At 59.4% G+C, this 23,273-nt stretch overlaps 1 protein-coding gene across 2 annotated transcripts in view; it reads right to left on the bottom strand.

Annotated features, from left to right (window-relative positions):
- Positions 1–4,854, bottom strand: part of LOC111157611 (cadherin EGF LAG seven-pass G-type receptor 1) — a 134,048-nt gene extending 129,194 nt beyond the window's left edge. For both annotated transcript variants that reach the window (XM_022519170.1, XM_022519171.1), the window contains exon 1: positions 1,125–4,854. In XM_022519170.1, the coding sequence (XP_022374878.1) occupies positions 1,125–4,746 (3,622 nt within the window). In that variant the 5' untranslated portion in view covers positions 4,747–4,854. The remainder of the gene's footprint in view (positions 1–1,124) is intronic.
- Between the last annotated feature and the right edge of the window lie 18,419 nt (positions 4,855–23,273).

Below are 23,273 nucleotides of genomic sequence, written 5' to 3'. Positions count from 1 at the left end.
TGAGCTCCGGATCTCACCAGCAAACAACTGGAACAGGAACCTGTTTGCCACCCAACCCCTGGCGTAGCGACTGATAACCAATGGTGAAAACAAAACAGATCAGAGAATTTCCTTTTTAATTCTCGCAGGGCTCCCACGGTGACACTGTGTTGAAATCATTTATTGTTCAAATAAGTCAGCCGAAACACTGACTCAAACAACCCACGGTCCAAGCCTTTCTTGGTCATAGTTCGGTCTCATCATTAAGGGCACCTGTCTGCACCAGCACCCTGCCCACAGGTGGGCCCCCTTAAGGAGACGCTGTGTCTCCCAATTCCCACGCCCTCTATCTGTCCTCTCCCCCCGGCCTTGGGGGCCCCGCTTGGCACTCGGGGGTTGGCGGCATGGGGCACGAACTCTTTGCTGCTGGGCATTAGGCTGACGGAGCGGAGACCACCTTGCTCGTCTGCGCACCTCCAGGCCCAGAGCGGGCCCACTGGATTCCCACACCGGCTCCACCGCCAAACTGGGCAGGCCTCTCAGTAAGACCCAAATTACAAGCCCGTGTCCAGGAGCAGAAGCCAAGATCAAACGAGGCTATGCTTTTCAAAGCACTCCCAGACAGACGAGCACACAGAAGCGGGATTGTTATTATCTGCAGGAGACAGAAAAGAGACACTACGCGAAGCAACTGCCGTCCCATTACAGGGCGACTCAGGGAACCATCCAGCAATTTCCATGCAGCACACCGGCGGGCAGTGACCTTTGATCTTTCCAGACAGGCGGAGGGCTGACCACAGAACGGTACCAAGCAAACCAGACACCTCAGATAGCCCTGCAGACCAACTTTTCATAGCACATTCGGGAGACACAGCCCATGGAGGAAAGCGCCAAAAAAAAAAAAAGCCCCGGTCTTGAACTTGAGGCAGCCCGAGCCTGCTCCCAGCAAAAGTGCTGAGGGAAGCAGTGCCGTACCCCTCCCACTCCCTTGGCCTAAGTGGGGAGCACGCCCCCAGCTCGTGGCACCAACCCTCCAACCGGAGCCCACAGATCCCCGAAGAGCTGCCTGGGCCCTGCCCAGATGCGCCCCGGCTCGTCGGGCAGGCCCCCGGCGGGTCCCTGCGGCTCTAGGGGCGGCCACTCACCAGAAACAGACACCTCCATGAGCGCCTCCAGCGGCCGGTTGTTGTCCAGGTCCCGGCTGAGCTGCAGCTCGCCGGTCACTGGGTCCAGCAGCAGCAGCTGGAGCTCATTGCCCTGCAGGAAGGTGTAGTTGAGGCTGTCGGAGAGGTCGGGGTCGTGCGCTGGGATGCGGCCGATCACGCCTGTGGGGAAGCTGTTGGACTTATTGGTGACGTAGTTGTTGAAGAGGATCTGGAAGTCGGGCAGCACGGGCGGGTTGTCGTTTTGGTCCAGGAGGCGGATGCGCACGGTGGCCCGGCTCACCAGCGGGGCCGAGGTGGCCTGCACCACCAGCACGTACTCCCGCCGGACCTCGAAGTCCAGCTCGGCCAGAGCGCGCAGGTCGCCGCTCAGCAGGTCCAGCTGGAAGACCTCGGGCACGTTGCCCTCCACGATCTGATACATGATCTGGGCGTTGGGGCCCTCGTCGGGGTCACTGGCACGAATCCTGGCCACCACAGACCCCACGGGGCTGTTCTCCTCCACAAACAGCTCCAGCTCGTCCCTCTCAAAGACCGGGGGGTTGTCATTAATGTCCAGGACGCTCACCTGGATGTCCACTGAGGCACTGAGGGGCGCAGGGCTCCCCCGGTCCACAGCCAGGGCCCGGAGGAGGTACACCGCCACATTCTCCCGGTCCAGGCGGCGCTGGGTGCGGACCACACCGGACGTGGGCTCGATGTAGAAGTCCCCGTCCCCGTCGTCCCCGCCCTGGAAGGTGTAGAGCAGACGGCCGTTGGGGCCCGAGTCCCGGTCGGAGGCGGAGACCTGGAGGACGCTGGTGGACGGCGGCGCGTCCTCGAAGACGGAGCCCTGGTAGAAATCCCGCAGGAAGCGGGGCGCGTTGTCATTAGCGTCGAGGATGAGGATCTCCAGGGAGGTGGTGTCGGACTTCTGAGGGATGCCGTTGTCCCGGGCGGTGATGGCCAGGGTGTAGGCGGCCTGGTCCTCGTAGTCCAGCTCAGTCATGGTGTAGATGGTGCCCGTGTCCGGGTCGATGCGGAACTGCGGGACGGGGTCCTCCAGCACGTAGGTGATGCGAGCGTTCTCGCCGGTGTCCTCGTCGGTGGCGCTGATGCTGGCAACGGAGGTGCCCACCGGCCGGTCCTCGCGGACACTCACAGTGTAGTGCGAGCTCTGGAAGACCGGCCGGTGGGTGTTGGCGTCAGTGACGTTGATGAAGACCTGAGCGGTGTGCGAGCGGGTGCCATCGGACGCGGTCACGGCCAGCACGTACTGCCGCTCCTGCTTGTAGTCCAGCGGCAGCGCCAGGGTGATGAGGCCGCCGCCGCTCTGGCTGCTGAGGGCAAAGCGGTTGCGGGTGTTGCCGCCGGTGAGCTGGTAGGTGATGACACTGTTGGCATCCCGGTCACGTGCCCGCAGGGTCAGCACGCTGCTCCCCACAGCGGCGTCCTCGTTCAGACGCAGCTCGTACACCGGCTGCGTGAATACCGGGTCGTTGTCATTCACGTCCAGCACCGTGATGGACACGCTGGCCGAGGAGCTCATGGGAGGCGAGCCATGGTCCACCGCCTCCACCCCGAAGCTGTAGTACTCCACTGCCTCACGGTCCAGCTCCGCGCACACGGTGATCCAGCCCGAGCTGTTGTGGATCTGGAAAGGGAAGTCCGGGGGAGATGCAGGGTCCTGGGACGCAGGCCCACCACCCCCGACGGAGGTGGAGGCCGTGTCCACCAGCCGATAGCGCAGGCGGGAGTTCTCCCCTGCGTCCGCGTCCACCGCCTGGATGTGCAGCACCGAGTGGCCAAGGGGCACGTTCTCTAGCACGGCCGCCTGGAAGGGGCTGCTCACGAAGATGGGGGCGTTGTCGTTCACGTCCAGCACCTGCACCAGGACCAGCCCCGAGGAATTGATGAGCGGAGGCCGGCCCCCATCCTGCGCCTTGATGCGCAGCGTATACTCCCGGATGGCCTCGAAGTCCAGCGGGTTGATGACGTCCAGGCTGCCGCTCAAGGAATGCAGATAGAACTGCCCCTTCAGGTTGCCGCTCACGATGCTGTAGTGGATGGCCGCGTTCTGCCCCTGGTCCCGATCAGTGGCCTGCACACGCAGCACAGGTGTGTTGACGGCCACATCCTCGGGCACCTGCACGACATAGCGCTTCTCGCTGAACTGGGGGTAGTTGTCATTCTCGTCCTCCACCACGATGTGCACGATGGCGGTGGCGCTGAGTGGGCCTGGGTTGCGGCCCTGGTCGTTGGCCTCCACCAGCAGCTGGTAGGCGGCCGCCTCCTCCCGGTCCACCGCCGCTCGGGTGCGCACCACGCCCGAGCGCGCATCGATCTCAAAGACGCCACCCGCGCCCTCCAGAAGGCGGTAGCGCATGTTGGCATTGGAGGGCGCGTCGCCGTCGGTGGCACGGATGGTCAGCACCTCGTAGCCCACCTCGAGGTTCTCACGCACGCGCTCACGGTACTCGGACTGCTCGAAGACCGGACTGTGGTCGTTGGTATCGCTGACTGTGACGGTGAGGTAGGTGGCGGCCGAGCGCCGCGGTGAGCCGTGGTCCACGGCGCTCACCTTGAGCACATGCGTGTCCTTGGTCTCGCGGTCCAGTGCGCGGGCCGTGCTCACCGCGCCCGTGGCGGTGTCGATGAGGAAGTAGCCGTTGGAGCGTTCATCGAACAGGGCCTCCATCTGGTAGCTCAGGCGCCCCGCCTCGCCCTCGTCCGGGTCATGCGCGCGCAACTCGATGACCGTGGTGCCAGCAGGCTCGTTCTCGGGCACGGATACTTGGTAGCTAGGCAGCGGGAACTGAGGGGTAGTGCTGCCGCCAGCGCCCCGCCGAGCCCGCCGCGCCGCCACCGCCCCGGCCTGGGGCTGGGGCTGGGTCGGCGGCGACAGAGACAGCGACAGCGCCGGGGAGGGCGTCCCTGAGGCCGCCTCCAGCGCCAGCTCCACCTGGATGGCGCCGGCCCCGCGCCGCAGAGCGCACAGCAGGCGCAGGCGGGCCGAGTCCCCGGGCGACAGGCAGACGGATCGGCGTGGGCAGCGGGGGCCGGGGTGCGGCAGGCACCTACAGGCGGGAAAGGTGGTCAGGACCGCGAGCGCCGAGTGCAGCGTGGCCCCGCCACTGTCGCCGCCGCCGCCGCCGGGGGCCGGGAAGCAGAGCACCGCGCCGGGCCTCGGCACCGTGAGCACAGCCCGCGCCCGCAGCTCCGCGCCGGTGGCGGGTCGGCGCCGAAGCTGGGCGCCGCAACCCGGGCCGTGCGCGCGCACCCTCAGGCGGAGGCTCAGGGCCGTCGGGGCGCCGCGGGCCGCCAGGCGGACCAGCAGCGGCAGCGGGCGGCCCCCCAGGCGCACGCAGCCCCGGGGCCCCGCGCCGGGCCAGCGCCGCCGCCCCGCCAGCCGCCCGTCTCGGCTCAAGTCCAGCAGCTCCCGCAGCGCCCGCGGCGTGCGCGCGGCGTCCAGCGCGTAGGTCCAGCCCGGCCCCAGGGCGAAGGCGCGGGCGGCGCCGGGCACGCGCAGCTCCCGGGCGGCTGCTCGCAGCCCCAGCGCGGGTAGGGCGGCGGCCGCGGCCAAGAGCAGCAGCGCGGGCAGCACGGGAGGCGGCGGCGGCGCCATGGCCCGGAGCCCGAGCCCGAGCCCGAGCCGGGCGCCCGAGCACAATCCATGCACCCGGTGCGGCTCCGCATCCACCCGGCGCGGCCGGGGGAGGACTCCTGCGCGCCCCGCGCCGGGCCCTCGGGGCGGCCCGCGCCCTGCCTCCCCGGGGGCCCCGGCGGGGACACCGGCGGCCGCGCGCCCGGGCTCCCCCGCAGCTTCCACTTCGAGAGCACTTTGCGAAAGTTTGCGAAGTTGGTTTCAAGATGGCTCCTGTGCGCGTCCCGGGAGGGCGCCGCGCATCAACCTGCCGTGGCTGCGGCTGCCGGCGGCTCCAGGTGGCTCCCGCGCGGGCTCAGCCGGGCGGCGTGGGAAGCGGGGCGGGCCCGGGCCAGGGCGGGGGCGGCGCTCCCGGAGCCGGAGGGGCCGCACCGCGTCGCTCAGACCCCGGCGGCCGGCTGCTGCCTGGGCGGTGCGCTCGGCCGGCGCCCCCTCGGCCCGCGCTCTCCCCGCCCCCGGCCCAGCTGGGCCCCGCCCCCGGCCCCGCCGCGCATTGTTCAGCCCCGGGGGGAGCCGGCCCGGAGGTGCGCGCCGGGAGGATCGCTATGGAGACGCGGGGGCGCAGCCGGGGGAGGCCGGGCCCACTCCCCCGCGGCCTCCCCACCCGACCTCCCCGGGGGGCGGGGCCGAGGGAGCCGGGCCGGGAAAGGCAGGGCAGGGGGGCCCCCCGGCGGCAGCTACCGGTGGGCGGTGGCTCTGCGGGTCCCGGGCGGGGCGCGGCGCGAAGCACCCCCACCCCCACCGCCGCCACCACGCGGGCAGAATTGATCCGCGGTGAGCGCCGCGCCGGCCGCCGCGCAGGTTGGGCCCGGGAGGGGAGAGGGCGGGTGCCGAGGTGCCCGGGAGGGGCCCGCATGGCCCGCCCCGGTTCGGGGACCGCGGCAGCGGCTGGAGGGAGGTTACACATTCACAGCACAATGCGGGAGGCTAAAGTGCTTCACCCCGACAAAACTTGGGAATGCCATCGGCAACTAACCGGATTCGGGTCCCACCGAGTTTAAAGTGCAACTTTTAAACGGAAAAGAAAACAGCCTGCGTTGACATTAGGATTTGGAGTGGGGACATTGGAGGGACCAGCCCGACCGTTCGTGGACGCGCGCGATCCGGGTCCGGGGACCTCCCGGCTCCTTCTGAAGCGCCGCGGCCGGGAGCGGAGAGCCACCTGCGGGCTATTTAGAAGCGTGGCAGCACCCCTTACCCCGCCTCCCCGCCCCCGTCGCCTGCGGGGACGAGCCTGGGGGAGGGAGCTTTGGAACTGACCTCCGCACCTCAGCCTTCTGCGGAGAAACAGATGGAGATGGGGGCTTTAGAACTAAGTGGACCCCCCCCCCGCCTCCTACGGGGCACGGTTTGAAGGGCCGGGTTAGGACTTGACACCCCAGGGACTTTAGGACTGTGCCGCCCCGGGGCGGGAAGATGCACTCGCCCCTCGGTAGAGCGCGGGGCGCAGGGACCCCACTCCCGCCCCTCGCCAGTCAGTGGAGTCTCTTCGTCCCAGAAGGCTCCACCGGGTCTATCCAGTGGGAGATGTTTCAAGCAGGTCCTTTGGACACGGGAGGTTCTGGCCTCTGCATTTCCAACCTGAGTGCAGATGGGGGTGGGGGGAGGTGGCAAAAAATCAACTCAAACAATATCGCTCAAAGTTACCAGTTAACAATGTCTTTAGGCGAGCCAAATATGAGCATTTTCTTCCTATTAGCCAGACTTAAAGAGGTGGTTATTAGCCTTAAAGGTAGATTTGCTTTAGGATCTTATAATCTGGGAGTTTCCACTGGCAAGCCCTTTCCCGGAAAGGAGTATGTGGAGGGAGGGAAAGGAAGGAGAAAAGTTCATCCTTCAAGTGTGACTGTCCAGGACATCCTGGGTCTGTCCTTCCTCTTGGTCAGGGAGGATCAAAGGGCAGGAGTTTGAGCGTGGGGAGGGCAAGGAGGCCCCCGAGGCGAGAGCTCTGCAGTGGAAAGCTCCAGGCCAGGGTGGGGGAGAGTAAGGGGACTCAGGCCGGAGAGAACCCAGAGTGCCTCTCTCAACAGGACTTGAAACAGGTTGGGCTGGGTTTACATAAACAAAAGGTTCTGTTACACGGTGCTTGCTGGTTTTTGAAAATTCAGATGCAGTGACGGAGTTTGGGTGTGGGCATGCCTTCCTGGAATAAGACACCTGCGGGCTGCAAGGTGACAGCGGGACTGGGCTGGGCCCCTTCCTAGGCCACTTCCTGGTCCCAGGGATGGGAGAGGGAGGGACGCACGGACAGATCTCGCTAGCCTGATGTGCCAGGAAAGGCCTAGAGACACTGCTGTTCCAGTCCCATACGGGTCCAAAGCAGGCCCAGACTGCGTGTTTAGGAAGGCACACCAACAGGGGGAAGATTTGGGAACTGCAAGGGGGTGACCTGAGCCAGGTCAGGAGGAGCGCCGGGGAGCGGGGGACACGAGGGGTCGTGGAGGGTTGGCTTTGCGATCATACACTGAACTCCGCACATGGCGGACTTCCTCGGTGCCCCAGCCCTGTGTCCACCCACGTGAAAGGGCGGGCATGGGGGTGAAAACTGAAGGGGCCTCCCACCCTGATCCAGGGACTCCAGCTGCGTGAGCAGATGGCACACTTCTCAAAGGGCCGGCCCCTTGCAGGGGTCACCTTCCAGTTCTGCCACTAAGCAGTTGTGGGCCCTTCGCCAGGGCCTGGTCTGGAGGAGATGCTGGAGACAAGAGTAGTCTAGATTCCCAGCGTGGCTGCAAAGGGGCCCTTGGCTGGCTCAGTCAGTGGAGCATGCAACTCTTGATCTTGGGTGGTGAGTTCAAGCCCTAAGTTAGGTGTAGAGATTACGTTAAAAAGGGGAAAGAAAAGAGAGAGAGAGAGTGCATAAAGAGGCTGGCACAGGCCTGATTGGGTGCAGATCTACCAGGGGCTAACCTTTCCTACTACTGTGTCCTTGTCACTGAGCCTGAGGTCATGGGTCACAACTGTTTCCTCCCTGCGTTGGTGCTCAGGGCTGAAGATAATGAGCTGAAGGCTGCAGGCCCATGTCCCTGCTCATGGAGAGCCAGAGGCTGCGACTTTCATCCAGTGTCGGGGGATGGGGGGTGCTTGTCTGAGCACAGCCCCTGCTCCAGTCCACTCTGTGTTCACAGAAAGTGAACGGAGGCCCTGGCGAGCCGTGGGCAGCGAAGGCAGGTGCCTGAGGCTTCAGGAAGGGGCTCCCATGTCTGGTGGACTGACTGGCACCACCCGTGAGGCTGTGTCATGCCATCTGCCCTTCCTCCAGGGGGCGGCTCCAAGCACTCTCCCCCCTTCCCCCATGTGCCCACCAGCTCTGCGGACCAACAGCCCACTCATTGACTCTGGGGCCCTTCGGAGGCAGGGGGGATCACATCAGAGTGGGAGGAGCTTGGAGGTTAGCAGTGGTGCCCATGCCTGGAGCGTGAGCCCATTTAGTGCTGCTCCTTGTGCCTGGAGCCCCGCCCCCCTCAGGGTCAGGGGTGCAGTGAATGTAATTGACCTTTATAGTTTGCACATGCCCAGGCAGTGCTTCACGGGAAGTGAGTGCTTTAAAAAAAATTCTTTTTAAGGTAGAAGCTGTGGATCTGTGTTGTGTTGTACCTGTTCTGAGAAGCATCTCGAAACACTTTTTGCTAGGGGCTCAAACCAGAACCCACATGAATTCCAGAATCCGTTCCTTACACAAAAAATCTCTGAGCCAGGGGCGCCTGGGTGGCTCAGTGGGTTAAAGCCTCTGCCTTCGGCTTGGGTCATGATCCCAGGGTCCTGGGATCAAGCCCCACATCGAACTCTCTGCTTAGCGGGGAGCCTGCTTCCTCCTCTCTCTCTGCCTGCCTCTCTACCTACTTGTGATCTCTGTCTGTCAAATAAATAAATAAAATCTTAAAAAAAAAGAAAAAAGAAAAAATCTCTGAGCCAGGGGCACCTGGGTGGCTCAGCCAGTTAAGCATCTGCCTTAGGCTCAGGTCATGATCCCAGCATCCTGGGATTGAGCCCCGCATCGGGCTCTTTGCTCAGTGAGGAGTCTCTTTCTCCTTCTCCCACTCCCCCTGCTTAGGCTCCCTCTCGCTGTGTCTCTGCCAAATAAATACATACAATCTTAAAAAAAAAATCTCTGAGCCAATCTTGAAATGATGAGGGTCAAAGAAACACCCCAGTGGGGAAGGCCAAGAAGCAAGTCCAGGCTGGGCCCCTGCTTTACCCTGTGTTTGGAATTCAGAGGGAAAAACCTCCTGCAAACCGGTTGTTGGTTGAGCCCCTCTTCCTACCCCCACTCCACCCCCCTCCCCAGTGGCCCTCTCCTTTGGTAGGGTTTGACTGGTGGGAAGACAAAGAGGAGACTTTGACTGAATCATGATGTTGATAGAAGCAAGAGAGTGGAGGGGATTTGGAACCCCGTCAAGAACTTTCATGGACAAGAGCTTCCCTGAACGACCCAGATATCATCAGGACAAAAAATAAAATTGTTGTCCTGGTTACAAGTTTCCAGAACCTTCTAAATAGAAATGCTGGAGTTTCTTTCAGCTCCCAGGCCCTTGGACTGAGGTTTGGGGCCCTTGGTGCCCAAAACCAAGGTTTCACCTTGGTTTCCCCTAGGTGAAGTTCCCTCCTGGAAGCTTGACTCCCTCAGGTGCTCCCTGAGAGGCCAGCACCTTACTAATCTGCACACCTGCCCGCCCCTGGCCAGGCCTCAGCTCCAAGAAGGCTCTGGAAGCTAGTTGGGCAGGCCCCACAGTCCCAGTCTCTGGGCTAACTAGAAATACTGTGAGCACAGGGTGATGGGCACAGGACTCATGTCCCAGGCAGTCGTGGCATCTCAGAGGACCCTGGGGTTGGAGGCAACAAGGGACCTCGGCCCCACCCTGCTCCCCAGGTGCACTGAGCTGGTCCTGGCAGGCCACCTGGCCCCCTCAGGCTGCACTGGCCTCTAGTGGCCGAACATAGTCGCTGCCCCACTGGAGACGAGGTGCCCACCCCCCTCCCTGCACAGTGGCCCAGCAAGCAAGGGTCCAGCAAGCGCCCTCGGAGAGCAGATGGTCAGATGGCAGCAGGCCCGAGCATGGGCACCCGTGCGCACACAGCTGCTGCAGCCCTGGGAGCATGCGGCCCCTGCTGGCCCTGACCCTGCTGGGCCACATGGCCTCCTGGCCACACTGCCACACTGGGGCTCCCAGGACTCTCCGCAGGTGGGGAGGGGGGCTTCTGCTCTGCTGGACACGTGGTAAACCGAGGCTCAGAGCACATGGCACATGGCGAGGGGAGGGGGCACGGGGCAGGTGCTGGAATTCAAATTCAAACCCCTCCAGTCTGGTCACCAAGCCCCGGAGGATGACCTGAGCTGGCCGGCCAGGAAGGGCCAAATCCAGTCTGAGCCCCTGCAGGGGAAGGGAGGGGGCCAGAGGGCTCCCAAGGCCAGAGGAAGGCCTCGGAAGGCAGGGACAGAGCCAAGGTGCTGGGAGAGTGGGATGCAGGTGCCAGCCCGAAGACTCAGCCCTGGGCTGGCCGACACAGGGGTGGGGGTACTTGCTTCTGTCACTTCCTGACCCCCCCACACCCACATCTCGAAGCCAGTGTGGGGAAGCACATCGTCTTCCTTGATTCTCTTTCCCCTCTGTATATCTCCTTTCCATTTTTAAGGATATATTTTACATAGGGGCGCCTGGGTGGCTCCATCGGGGACACGTCTGCCTTCTGCTCATGTATGGTCCCAGTGTCCTGGGATCAAGTGCCGTGTGGGGCTCCTCGCCCAGCCAGGAGCCTGTTTCTCCCTCTGCCTGCTGCTCTCCCGGCTAGTGCACTCCTTCTCAATGTTTCTGACAAATAAATAAATAAATAAAATCTTTTTTTCTTTTTTAAAGGACATCTACATAGTATAAAATTCACCCTTTTTAATGTCTACGACTCAGTGTCCATTAGTATATGTGCAGCCAGCATATACACTAAATACACCAGTGGTGCCCCCAGCACCACCCTAGAATTCCAGAACGTTGTCAACGCCTTAAAGCAAGTTCAGACCATTAGCAGGCTCCCCCCCCCGCCTCCCTGTAACCACTTGTCTACCCTCTGCCTCTGTGGACATCCCCCGTAAATGGGACGCTACGATCTGTGGCCTTCTGTGGCTGGCTCCTGTCACCGAACTCCATGTTTTCTAGGGGCCTCCCCGAATCAGGACTGTGTTCCTTTTCACGGCAACATGATACTCCGTTCTACGAGTATCCCACGTTTGTGTATCCATGCACCCCCTGATGCGTATGTGGGTTGTTTCCACTTTCTGACTTTTTTGAATACCCTCTCTTCCCTTTAAGTAGAAGAAGAAAAGGAAAGACATTTATCCCTAAAGAAATTGCACACAGGGGTGCCCATGTGGCTCCATCGGTGAAGCGTCTGCCTTCGGCTCAGAGTCCCGGGATTGTGTCCCACGTTGGACTTTCCTGCTCCGTGGGAAGCCTACTTCTCCCTCTCCCACTACCCCCTGCTTGTGCTCTGTCTCTCTCACTCTCTCTCTCTCTGTCTAATAAATAAGTAAAATCTTTTAAAAATAAAAATAAATAAAAAATTTAAAAATTGCTCACAAAATCTTTTTTGAAATTATTCTTTAATTTTTTAAAGATTTTATTTATTTATGTGAGAGAGAGAGTGCAAATGGAGGGAGAGGGAGAGGCAGACTCCCCTCTGAGCAGGGAGTCCGATGCAGGGTTCAATCACGGGACCCTGGGATCATGACCTGAGCAGAAGGCAGACACTTAACCAACTGAGCCACTCAGGCGCCCCAAAATTATTCTTTATTTTTATATTTTGACATTGTAACCCCAACCACACTGTCATCAGTGGCTCACAAGGAACTTTCCTGGGTCCCTCCTTGGTACACGGAGGGGCACTAATGCTGCACCAGGCAGGATTGACAGAGTGCAATGGGAAGCCCCCCAACCCTCCAACACCCTCCCCTGTTGGGGAGGGCTTTCCCCCAGCAGCTGTGCAGCGGGGGTCCTCCAGGGGCCCAGTACGCTGCCCCTGGTGTTCTCCTTCCCTCCTGTGTGCCTGTCTGCCTTTGGTCCCTCATTCACTCTCCATTCAACAGCCTGACTAACACAACGGACATTTTCCTGCCCTTATGGAAAGACTATCCTCTCAGGAGAATACAGACAGGAAATATACAGAAATATTCTGCTTCAGAGGAAGAAAATGAAGTAGAGTCATGGGGACAGAGTGGTGGGAGGGCTATTTGAGGTGAGGTGATCTGGAAAGGCCTCCCACCCAGGTGACCAAGAACATTTGGGAGAGTTACAGTCCAGGCAGGACCAATAACAAGTGCAAAGGGCCTGAGGCAGGGGTGTGTGTGTGTGTGTGTGTGTGTGTGTGTGCGTGCGCGCTGGGGGTGTCTGAGGCCATGGGGTGGGGGGGGGGGAGGGAAAGGGGGAAGACAGTGAGAGGCAGGGTGTCACGTGGAACCCATCCAGGACTTTGGTTTTTCTTGTATGTCTCATGGTAAGAGCTCAGACAGCTGAGCGCTGGAGATGTAGTGATGCGGGTCTGCACCTTCCGGCTATCACTGTGGCTGATTGGAGGCGGCTTTGGAAGACCACGGCCATGGTCCAGGCATCCTGATGGGACTGGTGGGGCCATGGAGGTGGGAAGAGTTGTCAGATCTGGGCTGGGCTTTGGAGGGGAGACAGCAGGACTTCCCTTGGAGTAAAAGTGGGGGTGGGGGACATAGAGCTCCCTAGGTCCCCCAGCGACAGGGCCCAGGAACAGGGCTCCCCCCACTCCTCCCCACCTGCACATGGTCTCCTTCCTCCGACCTCCCCTGGGAGCATACCCTGGAGCCTCCTTCCTTGCAACAGTTTTGTCTCCAGAAGGATCAAGTGTTTCAGTGAGAAACACTGGGTGCCACACCTCCTGGGGCTACAGGGAGGCAGAGATGGAAAAGGTCCCCATGTCTCCCTCAGGAAGCTTCCACATACCCGGGTCCCTCCTGGAGGGAAGAGGGTGACCCGGGACATACCCTCCTTGTTTCGTTCTCTTACTCAGCTTGCAAAACCTTCTCAGGGTATGGGGAAGATGAGAACGTGACCATGGGCAAGCATCATTTCATCAGTGACTCTATAGGAACGGGGGACACCCAGACAAAGTAAAGAAGGTTCCCAAATCCCAATTATATCTTCTTAAAAATTAAAAAAAAAATGAAAATAAAGGTCTCCACACCAGTGTGGCAAAGCCTGGGAGCCGACCTTCCCACTCCACCTCCTCTTGCATGAGTCCCCTTCTCAGGAGGGACCTCTGGGTCATGTCCTTGTCTGAGAGACAAAAGCATCCTGCAGGGAGGGACATGCCACCCAGGAAGGACTGGCTCCTGAGAGCAGTGGCTGAAAGGTCGGAGCTATTTTTGCCATTGTCCTGATGGAATGAATGCCTGCTCACCCCAGCCCCTCAGCACTCAACACCAGGGTCCAGCCGCCTGCTGTGTGCAACGTGTTGGAAACACAACACAGGCCTCCTGGCTCTGGTGCCCCAGAGGGGTTGCGGGGAGGACAGTTGCTCAGAGGACAGGGGAGGGAGCCGGCCACTCTGGGATGCCCGGCCAGAGCATGGAGCAGAGAAGCCTGAAGGACCCCTCTACCTCTGTGCTTCCCCCAGAGCCTGGGGGTGGGGTCATCTGGCCTCAATGGAATCCCAGATTCCCGGAAGCATGGGAACTTCAGCCATCCAGCTCCTGGGGGGTAGGCAGGGGGAAGTCCAAGACCCATGTGGCTCCCAGCAAGATGTACCAGCCCTGAGGAGCCACCAATGCCACTGGGCTCCTGGTCTCCGGAACTGCCTGGGAGAAAAGGCCTCCCCTCATCCTTCCATCCCAAAGGAAACTCTCTTTTCGTAGAAGGGTCAACCGAGATCCCCAGGGCAAAATTTAGCCTGAGGTCCTGGAGGCGCTGGGAGTCATCTGGGGGATGCAGGGATACATCCCATGGAACAGGGTCCCACCCAGGCAGCAGGGGAGCCCCGGGGCCCCATCAGCCCCGCTGCCAGGGGAGGGACCTCTCAGGGGCAGGGGTGATGAGTCATGCCTTCCTGGAACTTGGTGTGCGTGCTGAGACCTGCAGCTCGTCAAGGAGAAGCAGACCCTGCCCTGATCAAAAGGGAAGAAGATGGGTGAGAACACCGTAAACAGGCAGGAGTCACCGGACCTGGCTCCAGACACAGGAGGGGCACTGGGGAGGTGCGTGATCCGGGCACTCACAAAGTTAAGGACCGCAGATCCAGTCAACACCCGCGGCTGGCTGCCGCCTGCTGCGCGGGGGACGGGAGGACAAGGAGGGGCTCTCGGCAGAGCCCTCGGTTCCTGCAAGTTCCAACTTTGGTCCAAATTGGTTAATGAGTTCCTTTGCAGGATTTAAGGCACATATGCATCTCCGTCCACCAAATTTGCTCATGGGCTGGTGCACCCAGAAAAGTGAACGTGGCGTGCTTTTCCCAGCATCACACTTACACAGACTGGGCAGCAAAGGTTTGTGGGGGGTTATGCCCTGTCTCCCAAGGAGGAGGGGTGGGCAGGGCCAGAAGCACCAGGCAGTGAGTCAGAGACCTGGCGGTGCCACAGGCTGTGGGCTTGGGCAAGCCCCTTCTCCTCTCTGGGCCTCAGTCTGCTCCTCTGTGAAATGGGCTGTACCATTTCCTATGGCTGGTGTAACAGCATCCCATAAACTCTGTGGCTTAAAATAGTACGTGTACCCTCCTACGGGTTAAATCGAAATGTCCGCAGCACCCTGTCCTTCCTGGAGGCTCCAGGGGAGAACGTTCTCTTGCCTTTCCCAGTTTCCTGAGACTGCCGCCCCCCCGCCCCGTGTCTCGCAGCCCCTCCTCTGGGTTCAGAGCCAGCAGCGGCCAGTCTCCGCGGCCTTTCTCACATTGTGGCACTCTGAAACCAGCCCTCCTGCCTCCCCTTCCATGGTTAAGGATCCGATTATATCGGACCCACCCAAGATGGTCGAGGGTAGTGGGGGTTGAGCTGGCAGCTTGCGTGGGGAAACCCTGCCCACACAGCCCGTCAGCGCCGAGGAACGGGGCCATGCAGCCCGCAGAAGCCAGAAGCGTCCCTTCAGCAGCCACTCCTGACCAGGGTGCTCCTGGGAGGAAAAGGAGGCCTTTGCTCCAGAGTGGAGGCCAGGAGTGTCCCCAAGGCTGGCCCTCTGAGCGATGCCACTGTGACCCCCCCCCCAACCTTCACCATACTTCTACAGAGCTGTTTCCTGGGGCCGAGAGTCAGGGGAGGGTGCTGCATTTCATCTGGGCCACATGCCGCTGCTGACTGCCTCCCTGTGCCCAGCTCTGTGCTGGACGTGAGGTCTGTTTAATCAGATGTGCTGGCCTGCCCAAGCCAAGTTCAGCCTAGTGAACACAGAGTCCTCAAAATACTGTGGGATAAAACCAAGGGACAGGGTCACTCCAAAGAGAAAATGTTGTCTCTGCATTGTGAGGGACAAAGGTTTCTGAGAAAACTTTCTGGGGTCGACGGGTTTTGAAGTGTGAGTAGGAGTTCACCAGCTAGATGGGAATGTGGAATTCTAGATGGAGGCAACAACTTGTGCCAAAGCATAATAGAGGCACAGAATGCTGTGTGTGCGTGCGTGTGTATGCACGTGCGTATGTGCGCACACGTGTGTGTGTGTGTGTGTGCGTGTGTTGGGGTGAGTGGAGGGTAGAAGCGGTATCACTGAGGGTGAGATGTGGGGGCAGGGGTTGGGAATGGGGCCGCAGGTAGGCGGGGACGGGTTAAGGAGTCTAGCCTTTGTGAGACGGGTGATGTGGATTTTAAGCTGTAGAGGGACACGGTCAGGGTGGCTGGGAGAATAGCGAGGGCTGGGGACATCGGGGGACAAGACCAGATGCCCACGCCGGCATGACCTTGACCCCCAAACCAAAGACCCCCTCCAAGTGGAGAATTACAGACCAATTTCCTGGTGAACATGGACGCCAAAATTCTCACCAAGGTACGAGCCAGTAGGATCCCACAGTCCATGAAAAGGATGACACGCGACCAAGTGGGATTTATTCCTGGGCTGCAGGGTGGGTCAACATCCGCAAATCAGCCAATGCGACATGACACATTAATAACAGAAAGAACAAGAACCATAGGATACTCTCGGAAGAGGCTGAAAAAGCGTCTGACAAAGTGCAGGATCCTTTCCTGATCAAAACTGTCCACAGTGAAGGGACAGAGGGCACACGCCTCATCCTAGGACCCAGCAATCACACTGCTGGGCATTTACCCCACAGACACAGTGATCCGAAGGGGCCCCAGCACCCCAATGTTCATAGCAGCAGAGTCCAGAGTAGCCAAACTGTGGAAGGAGCCGGGACGTCCATCGACAGACGGATGGATAAAGAAGCTGTGGTCCATACACACGAGGGAACATGACTCAGCCGTCAGAAAGGAAGATTATTTACCATTTGCATCGATGTGAACGGGACTGGAGGGGATTAGGCTGAGTGAAATAAGTCCGTCAGAGAAAGACAATTACTATGTGGTTTCATTCACGTGGAATGTGGGAAACAGCACAGAGGATCACAGGGAAAGGGAGGGACAACGGAATGGGAAGGAATCAGAGAGGGAGACAAACCATGAGAGACTGTCAGCTCTGGGAAACAAACTGAGGGTTTGCTGGGGGGGTGGAGATGGGGGACCTGGGGGATGGGCAGTAAGGACGGCACGTGATGGGATGAGCACCGGGCGTTACACACAACTAATGAATCATTGAACACTACATCTGAAACTAATGATGTTCTACATGTTGGCTAATTGAATTTAAATTAAAAAAAAAAAAAAAGACCTCCCTCTGTGAGGAAGTACCCAGAGAGTGCGGGTGTAGACAACACAGCCGGGGCTGAAAGGATGTCGCTCCCATGGACACAGGCCGCCCCAGGCTGGCGCAGGTGAGAGGTGGGGCGTCCCAAAGCCCCCGCCAGGAGTTTCTGTGGAGCAGGGAGGAGGTGACCAGCCCCAGGAGAGTTCTGCCCTCTTGTCTTTCCATGGACAGAAATTATGGCATTTGAGAGTCACTCCTTTCACTAGTATGTTGCTCAAGAGCCCACAGTGCAACATAGCTGTGCCAGGAGGCCAGCGTGGCAGTGGTGGGCGGAGAATGGACTTGGTAGGAGCAGCCTGGGTCTGGGTTCCAGCTGCGCGGCTCTCCGGCCATGTACCTGGGGACCGGTTTCATCTCTGTCTCTTCCACCGAAGGGTGTCTGGTTGACATCCTCCTGGCGGCTCTTACCGAGAACTCACCGCTGCTCCGCTCCATTACCTTGATGATGCTGCCTGGTGGGGACCGTCACCCTCGTGGAAAGGAGCTCACAGAGGCCAGGCAGCCTGCCAAGGGACCCTCAGTGGGCACCGGCTCGAAGCCCCTCTCTCCCTGCCTCCCCGACCACTCCAGAGCCCAGGACCCCTCGGAAAGCTCGGCAACTGGCCAGCGTGGTAAGGTCGCCCACCCAGGGCTTACCCGCTGCCAGTTCTGTGCGAACCAGGCTTGAGGGTCTCTGGTTGGGATTAGCTCTGGATTCTCAGAAGCAAGGTGGGGAGGCTGCCATGTGGCCATCCTAGCAGCTGGAGGGCCCCACTTCCCTCTCCACCTTGAGGGCCAGATCACCTCTCCTTGTCTGGTCTGTACAGAGAGGACCGGTGGCAGCTGCGGGAGAGCCAGTGTGCACGCCCAGGTCCTCGGGCTGCCTTCTTCCCACGCACCTGCCCCTCCTGCGGGACCAGGGGCTCCTACAAGCTGCCTGTAGCCTAGTGCCAGGGAGAAGGGGGCCATGGAGGGGAAGGGCAGGGACACCCAAAGGGCTGGGGTGTGCACAGAGGGCGGATGTAGGGGTCACCCAAACTTTCCCATCTTAAGCCCATGTGCACAAACACACACCAGTACACACACATACGTACGTGCTGTGCGAGGCCCCTTCTGCCCCTCTCTCCTCCCACTTGGCCTCTCTCTGACCTGTTTTCTCTGCTTCCCCGTGGACAGTGATTGACCTCGGCTCTTGGGCACAGCTGGTGCTGACCGACGGGACTCTGGTCTGAGTCCCAGCTCCCGAGCTGGCCCGGGTCGGGGGGAGCATTCAGTGTGGTTGAGGAATTAGGGTGGGGCGGAGTCGTGACGGTTCACACAGCGGTGTCTGGCCCGGAGGGGCTCCCCCAGCTCCGCATCCTGGCCTAGGGAAGGGGCCCTCCCCCAGGCACGGCGGGGCACAGAGGACTCGAGGTCCGCCTTCTTCACCCCCTTTACACATGTTTTTTTACATTGTAGGATTTATTTACATTGTAGGATTTATTTACATTTACATTGCAGGATTGCAATGTGGCTTTTCGGCTCATCGGAAGGTGGACGCTCTCTCCGCACAGTGAATCTGGCAGAGATCTTATGACTAGTTCCGGCCAGTAGCATCCAGTGGAAGGGCCACTGGGCCGGTCCGAGCCTGGGCCGTAAGTGTCCCATGCCCTCCGCTCTCAGGCCAAGTCCTGCACACGGCGGAGCCCGCCCGCCCAGCCTGCCGGCAGATGACGGAGCATGTGCAGCAGAGAAAAGTGGGCCCAGCAGGAGCCTGGGAGCTCAGCCACGAGAGCAAAACCGCGGGACTGACCCACAGTGAATGCAGACACACAGGCGTCCACCCAGCCTCCAGACTCCTGAGAATTAACAAATGGTTGTGCTTTCGGCTGCTGAGTTTGGGGGAGTTTTGTCACACAGCCGTAGATAACTGCTAGAGGCACCATCTGGACCACGAAGAGCTGTGCTCGGAGGCGAGGGGCCTCACGGAGACTCTGGGAGGGACCCCAAAGACGGCCACAGCCCCTCAAGAGAAGCACAGTCATGGTCAAGAACATGGCATGGGTGCCCAGGACATGGACCTGAGTTGAATGCAAGGTCTACCCCCACAGTGGCCAGTCCCCAAAGATGGCCCGTGGCGAGCCACGCCTCCCGGTGCCCCCACCATCAGTCCCCTTGAAGACCGTGACCAGCTCTTTCCATCATGCGGCACTCAGCAGGGGGCCCGTACAGAGGAGAGGATCAATACAGACGCGTGGTATGAAGGAGACCAGGCTTGTCTTCATGGAAGGGGCAGCCCCAGGGACCCCAGGTACACAGGTCCAAGCGAGGCTGGGCTGGACACAAGGGGATGTGGACAGTGTCGGCTAGAGTGTGCCTGAACGACAGGGGGAGGATGTGAGCGGGGCTGGAGAGCCCTGGGGACAACCCAGTCCTGTCCTCAGGGATGGGGAGGGACACACGTCCTATCGTAGAGGTTCTTTCCTTATGGGCCATCTTCAAAGGAGCTCAGTTAGGCTGTACCTATGCTGCCTGAAACAGAGGGGAAATTTGGTCGTTTTCTAGATGGTGTCCAATCAGCACGGCCAAGTTTAACCGTCCTGGGAACCTTCCCACCAGCAACGCCCCCAGCGCCCCCTCAGGACTCCTCCAACAGACGCCCACGCCCTCCTGCTGGCTGCCTTCCAGAGCGTCCATGGGGTCACCGGGAAGGTGGCACAGCGGTGCGCCTCTGGTGCCCGGAAACAGGCTTTCCTTGTCACGAGAGCTGAGGAGGAAGCAGACCTAAGTCAGGCCCCATTCCATGGGTTGGTCACAAAATGACCCCCTCAGGAGCGAGGTAAGAATCATGCCAGCGGCCAAGGGTATAACGCCCGGAAGGAGTGGTGAGTTGACTTGCCTTCTGGCAGCATGGCGATGGGACATCCTAGACACCACGGTGCGGCCAGATTCCAGATAAATGTCTGCAGACGTGACTTTATTGTGTTGCTAAGCTTTTAAGAGAGTCCCCTCTTGCAGAGAAGAAAGAAAGAAAGAAAGATAGATAGATAGATCGAGGGAAGGAGGAAGGAAGGGGAGAGAAAGGAATGAAGAAAAGAAAGGAAAGGAAAAAGAAAAGGGAAAGAAAAGGAAAGAAAAGAAGAGAGGGAAAAACCTAAAAGAAACAGCTGGAAGGAACCCGTAGGCGAACGATCAGCGTCTTCCCTGGGTGCGCATAGGAAACAGACCGAACTGTTGCAATGTGGTGGGGGGTGGGGGGTGACCCAGAGACTCCCATCAGGCTGCAGTCCTCAAAGAGGGCGACCGTCTGCAGGACAGAGCGGCACCATCTGAATCTACCTGCCGGTAAAGGGACCTTCACGTGTCTGACTCCCAGCTCCAGAGAGAAGATATTTAATGCCAAAGAGAATTTCCCCTGAGAATCTGCAACCACAGCAGAGTGTCTGATTGAATGTTTTTCAGAGAAGACACACAGAGGCCAACAGACACATGAAAGGACGCTCCGCATCCCTCCCCATCAGGGACGTGCAAATCCAGACCACGAGGGACCACCTCACACCTGTCCGGATGGCTAGCATCAAAAACAACCCCAAGTAAGAAATCAAACTGGGGGGCACCTGGGTGGCTCAGTGGGTTAAGCCTCTGCCTTCGGCTCAGGTCATGATCCCAGGGTCCTGGGATTGAGCCCTGCATCGGGCTCTCTGCTCAGCAGGGAGACTGCTTCCTCCCTCCCTCTCTGCCTGCCTCCCTGCCTACTTGTGATCTCTGTCTGTCAAATAAATGAATAAAATCTTAAAAAAAAAAAAAAAGAAAGAAAGGAGGAAAAAAAGAAATCAAATTGGAGCAGACCTGGGGTGCCTGGGTGGCACTCTTGGTTAAGCATCCAGCTCCGGTTTTCAGCTCGGGTCACGATCTTGGAGTCATGGGATCGAGCCCCGTCCTGGGCTTTGCATCCAGTGGGGAGTCTGCTTGAGATTCTCTCTCTCCCTCTCCCTCTGCCCCTCCCCACCCTTTCACAAAATTAATAAATGAATCTTCAAAAAAAAAAAAAAAGTCCCAATTGGGAGTACCCCCTTGTGAGTGACAGAAACAAACAGACAAAACTTATCTGGAGGAAAGCATCCCCGTTTAGGTCTTCAGGATTCCTACAGACGAGGCACAATGAAATCCAAACTCACCGTAAAAAGATGACGAAACCCAAGGAAGCAAGCCATCGTGAGATGAGAATCAACCAAATGACAAAGATTTAGACGTTCGGAACTTCAGACACTTGAATGTCTGAGGGAGATAAAGCAGCACAAGATGGTATAGAGAAGAAGGTGATTAAAAAAAGAGCAATATATATTTAAAAATGTAAAAGACCAGACAGTTGGAGAAAAAAAACAAAAATCACTCTTACAAATGAAACTATACGAGCTGAAGCTTTACCCTCCAGGCTGAAGAGAATCAGAGGACAGGAGTGTAGGTCTGGAGCAATTTCCCCAGAGGCGGCCCAGAGAGATACGGAGAGAGAAAATAGGGAGGTGGGGGAAGGAGGCCAGGAGGAGACAGAGTCTAGTGTGCACACAAACGTGCCATAATCAGAATTCCAGGTCTGCCGGGCGAGGAGGGGGAGCCGGCTGGAGCAGGAAGAGAGGTATCGGGCTGTTCCAGGCGGAGGGAACAGCACGGCTCACCCAAAGCTGCTCTGCCGGAGCCCTTGCCCTATTGCTGGCCTCGTGCAGGGTGATGCTGGGACACAGAGGTCTTGGACACCCTTCCTGCCCGAGCAGTGGGAATTCTGGTGGTGAGGCAGCCGCAATGAGGGGGACCGCTGTGTTGATGCTTGGCCAAGCTCCTCCCCCCGCTTTGACTGCTAACTGTACCCCATCTCCTCCCCCACTCTCAGGTCACGTGGTCCAGATAGAGCCAACCCAGCCCTTCCTGCTTCAGGCGTGTTTGTAAGACCTTGGCCAGGTGACCCATGAGGCCCAGATCCCAAACTTTTGTTAGAATAGTTTGGCAGGGAAAATCTCAGGTTGCTGACAGGGGAGAATGCCGGCCTGGAAGAGCCGCCAGTTGGAGACACCACAAAAAGAAGCAGAGCCCTTGGAGTCCTGGATCGAGCCATGCCTGAAGGAAACCCTGGGCTTGGCAGATACATACATTAATACATTTCCTTTTCTGCTTAAGCTGGTCTGCGTCAGTTTTTCTGCCACATGCAGCTCCTTGCTTCATCGGGAAGCCCCAAGACTGGAGACCCCATGGAGACCCCCAGCCCAGCCCAGAGTAGGTGATGACTGGGCCGGGCCTTGAAGGCTGTGTCATAGTAAGCTGTCAGGTGAGTGGTGTGCCCAGGCAGGCTGGCGTGGGTGTTGGCGGTCTTCCCGGAGTCAGTGCGGCTCACTCGCTCCTGGGCCAGATCTCTGCCCAGGCAGGCCCCGGGCTCCCAAGTCGGCTCTTAACAGCATGTTATTATGGCCTTGGGCCTTGGCAAGGGCTGGAGGTCTCTTGAGGGAATGACGCCTCAGAAACACTGAATGGGGGTGGGGCAGGCCAGGCCTCCAGGGGTCTTGTCTCATGGGTCGTGCTGCTGTGCAAAACCCCAGCCTCAGGATTCAGCCAAGGTATGTGAGAGGAGCCGAGTGGGGAAGCTGTTAGCCCACACCTGTCCCTCCTCAGTCCCCAGCTTGGCCAGGGCCATGGATGCCCCTTGGGAGAAGTGCCAGGTGGGCGCAGTGTGCAGGTCACCCAGCCGAGTGGGTTTACGGGTCTGCTGAGCTGTGCAATGAAGTCATTTCAGAGCCGTGGCCCAGCAGACTCAGCAGCCAGCACAGTCCACACCTCCACAGACCAGCAATCAGCGGGCCGCACGTGCTCTGTGTCGGTCCCTGCCCGCCCATGCCTCCCTCCATGCCCCGCCTAAATGCCCCCTCTTCCAAGAAGCCCTCCCTGACCACCCCAGAAGTGTCGCATTCTGACTTTCATGTCCCTTTGAACCCGGGACCCCTCACAGATCGCCAGTTCCAGGCTATCGTGGGATGTGGTTACTTGTACCTTCATTGTATTTTCCTTCGGTTCGTCTCTGCCAACCCAGGGCCCAGCCAGGACCTAGCATGCACCCCTAGTGGTACATGTTTGCTAAACGAACTATGAATCGTTGGATGAAATCGCGAGTTTCCATTCCTGTTGCACTAACCATGTACCAGGCACTTTACAACTACTAACTCGTTGACTCCTCGTAGCCGTGCTCAGTGGCGTGTTCTGTTTGATCCCTACTTCACCGGGGAGGGAACTCAGGCACGAGCAGGCTAGTAACTTGCCCAGAATCACAGCCTGCAGGCAGCAGATCCAGGAATCACTCAAGCCCAGGCGACCCCTCTCAGAGTCCTTCTCTGAGCCCGACGGTCCCCACCCGTCAGCTCCTCACCCCAGAGGAGCAGCGACGCCTCTGAGGACCAAGAAAGCAAAGGGAATTGCCCAAGGCATCGCAGCCAGTGGCCGAACACTCCCGCCTCCTTGTCTGGCTGGCTCTTCCCTCCTTAAAACGGGAGCCCGGGACCTCGGATCTCAAAGGTCACTCGTCTGTGCACCAGGCTGCTTGAGAAGCTGTAGACAAGCTCCTTCCCCACAGAGGCAGAGCCCTTCTGGGCACCTCCTCCCTTCTCTTGGTGACAACCCGAGGGCAGGAGTGGG

This window comes from Enhydra lutris, unplaced genomic scaffold (genome assembly GCF_002288905.1).
Source record: "Enhydra lutris kenyoni isolate GAN:26980312 unplaced genomic scaffold, ASM228890v2 scaffoldscaffold55, whole genome shotgun sequence".
NCBI classification, from domain to species: Eukaryota; Metazoa; Chordata; class Mammalia; order Carnivora; family Mustelidae; genus Enhydra; species Enhydra lutris.
This window is presented reverse-complemented; position numbering and strand designations above follow the sequence as displayed.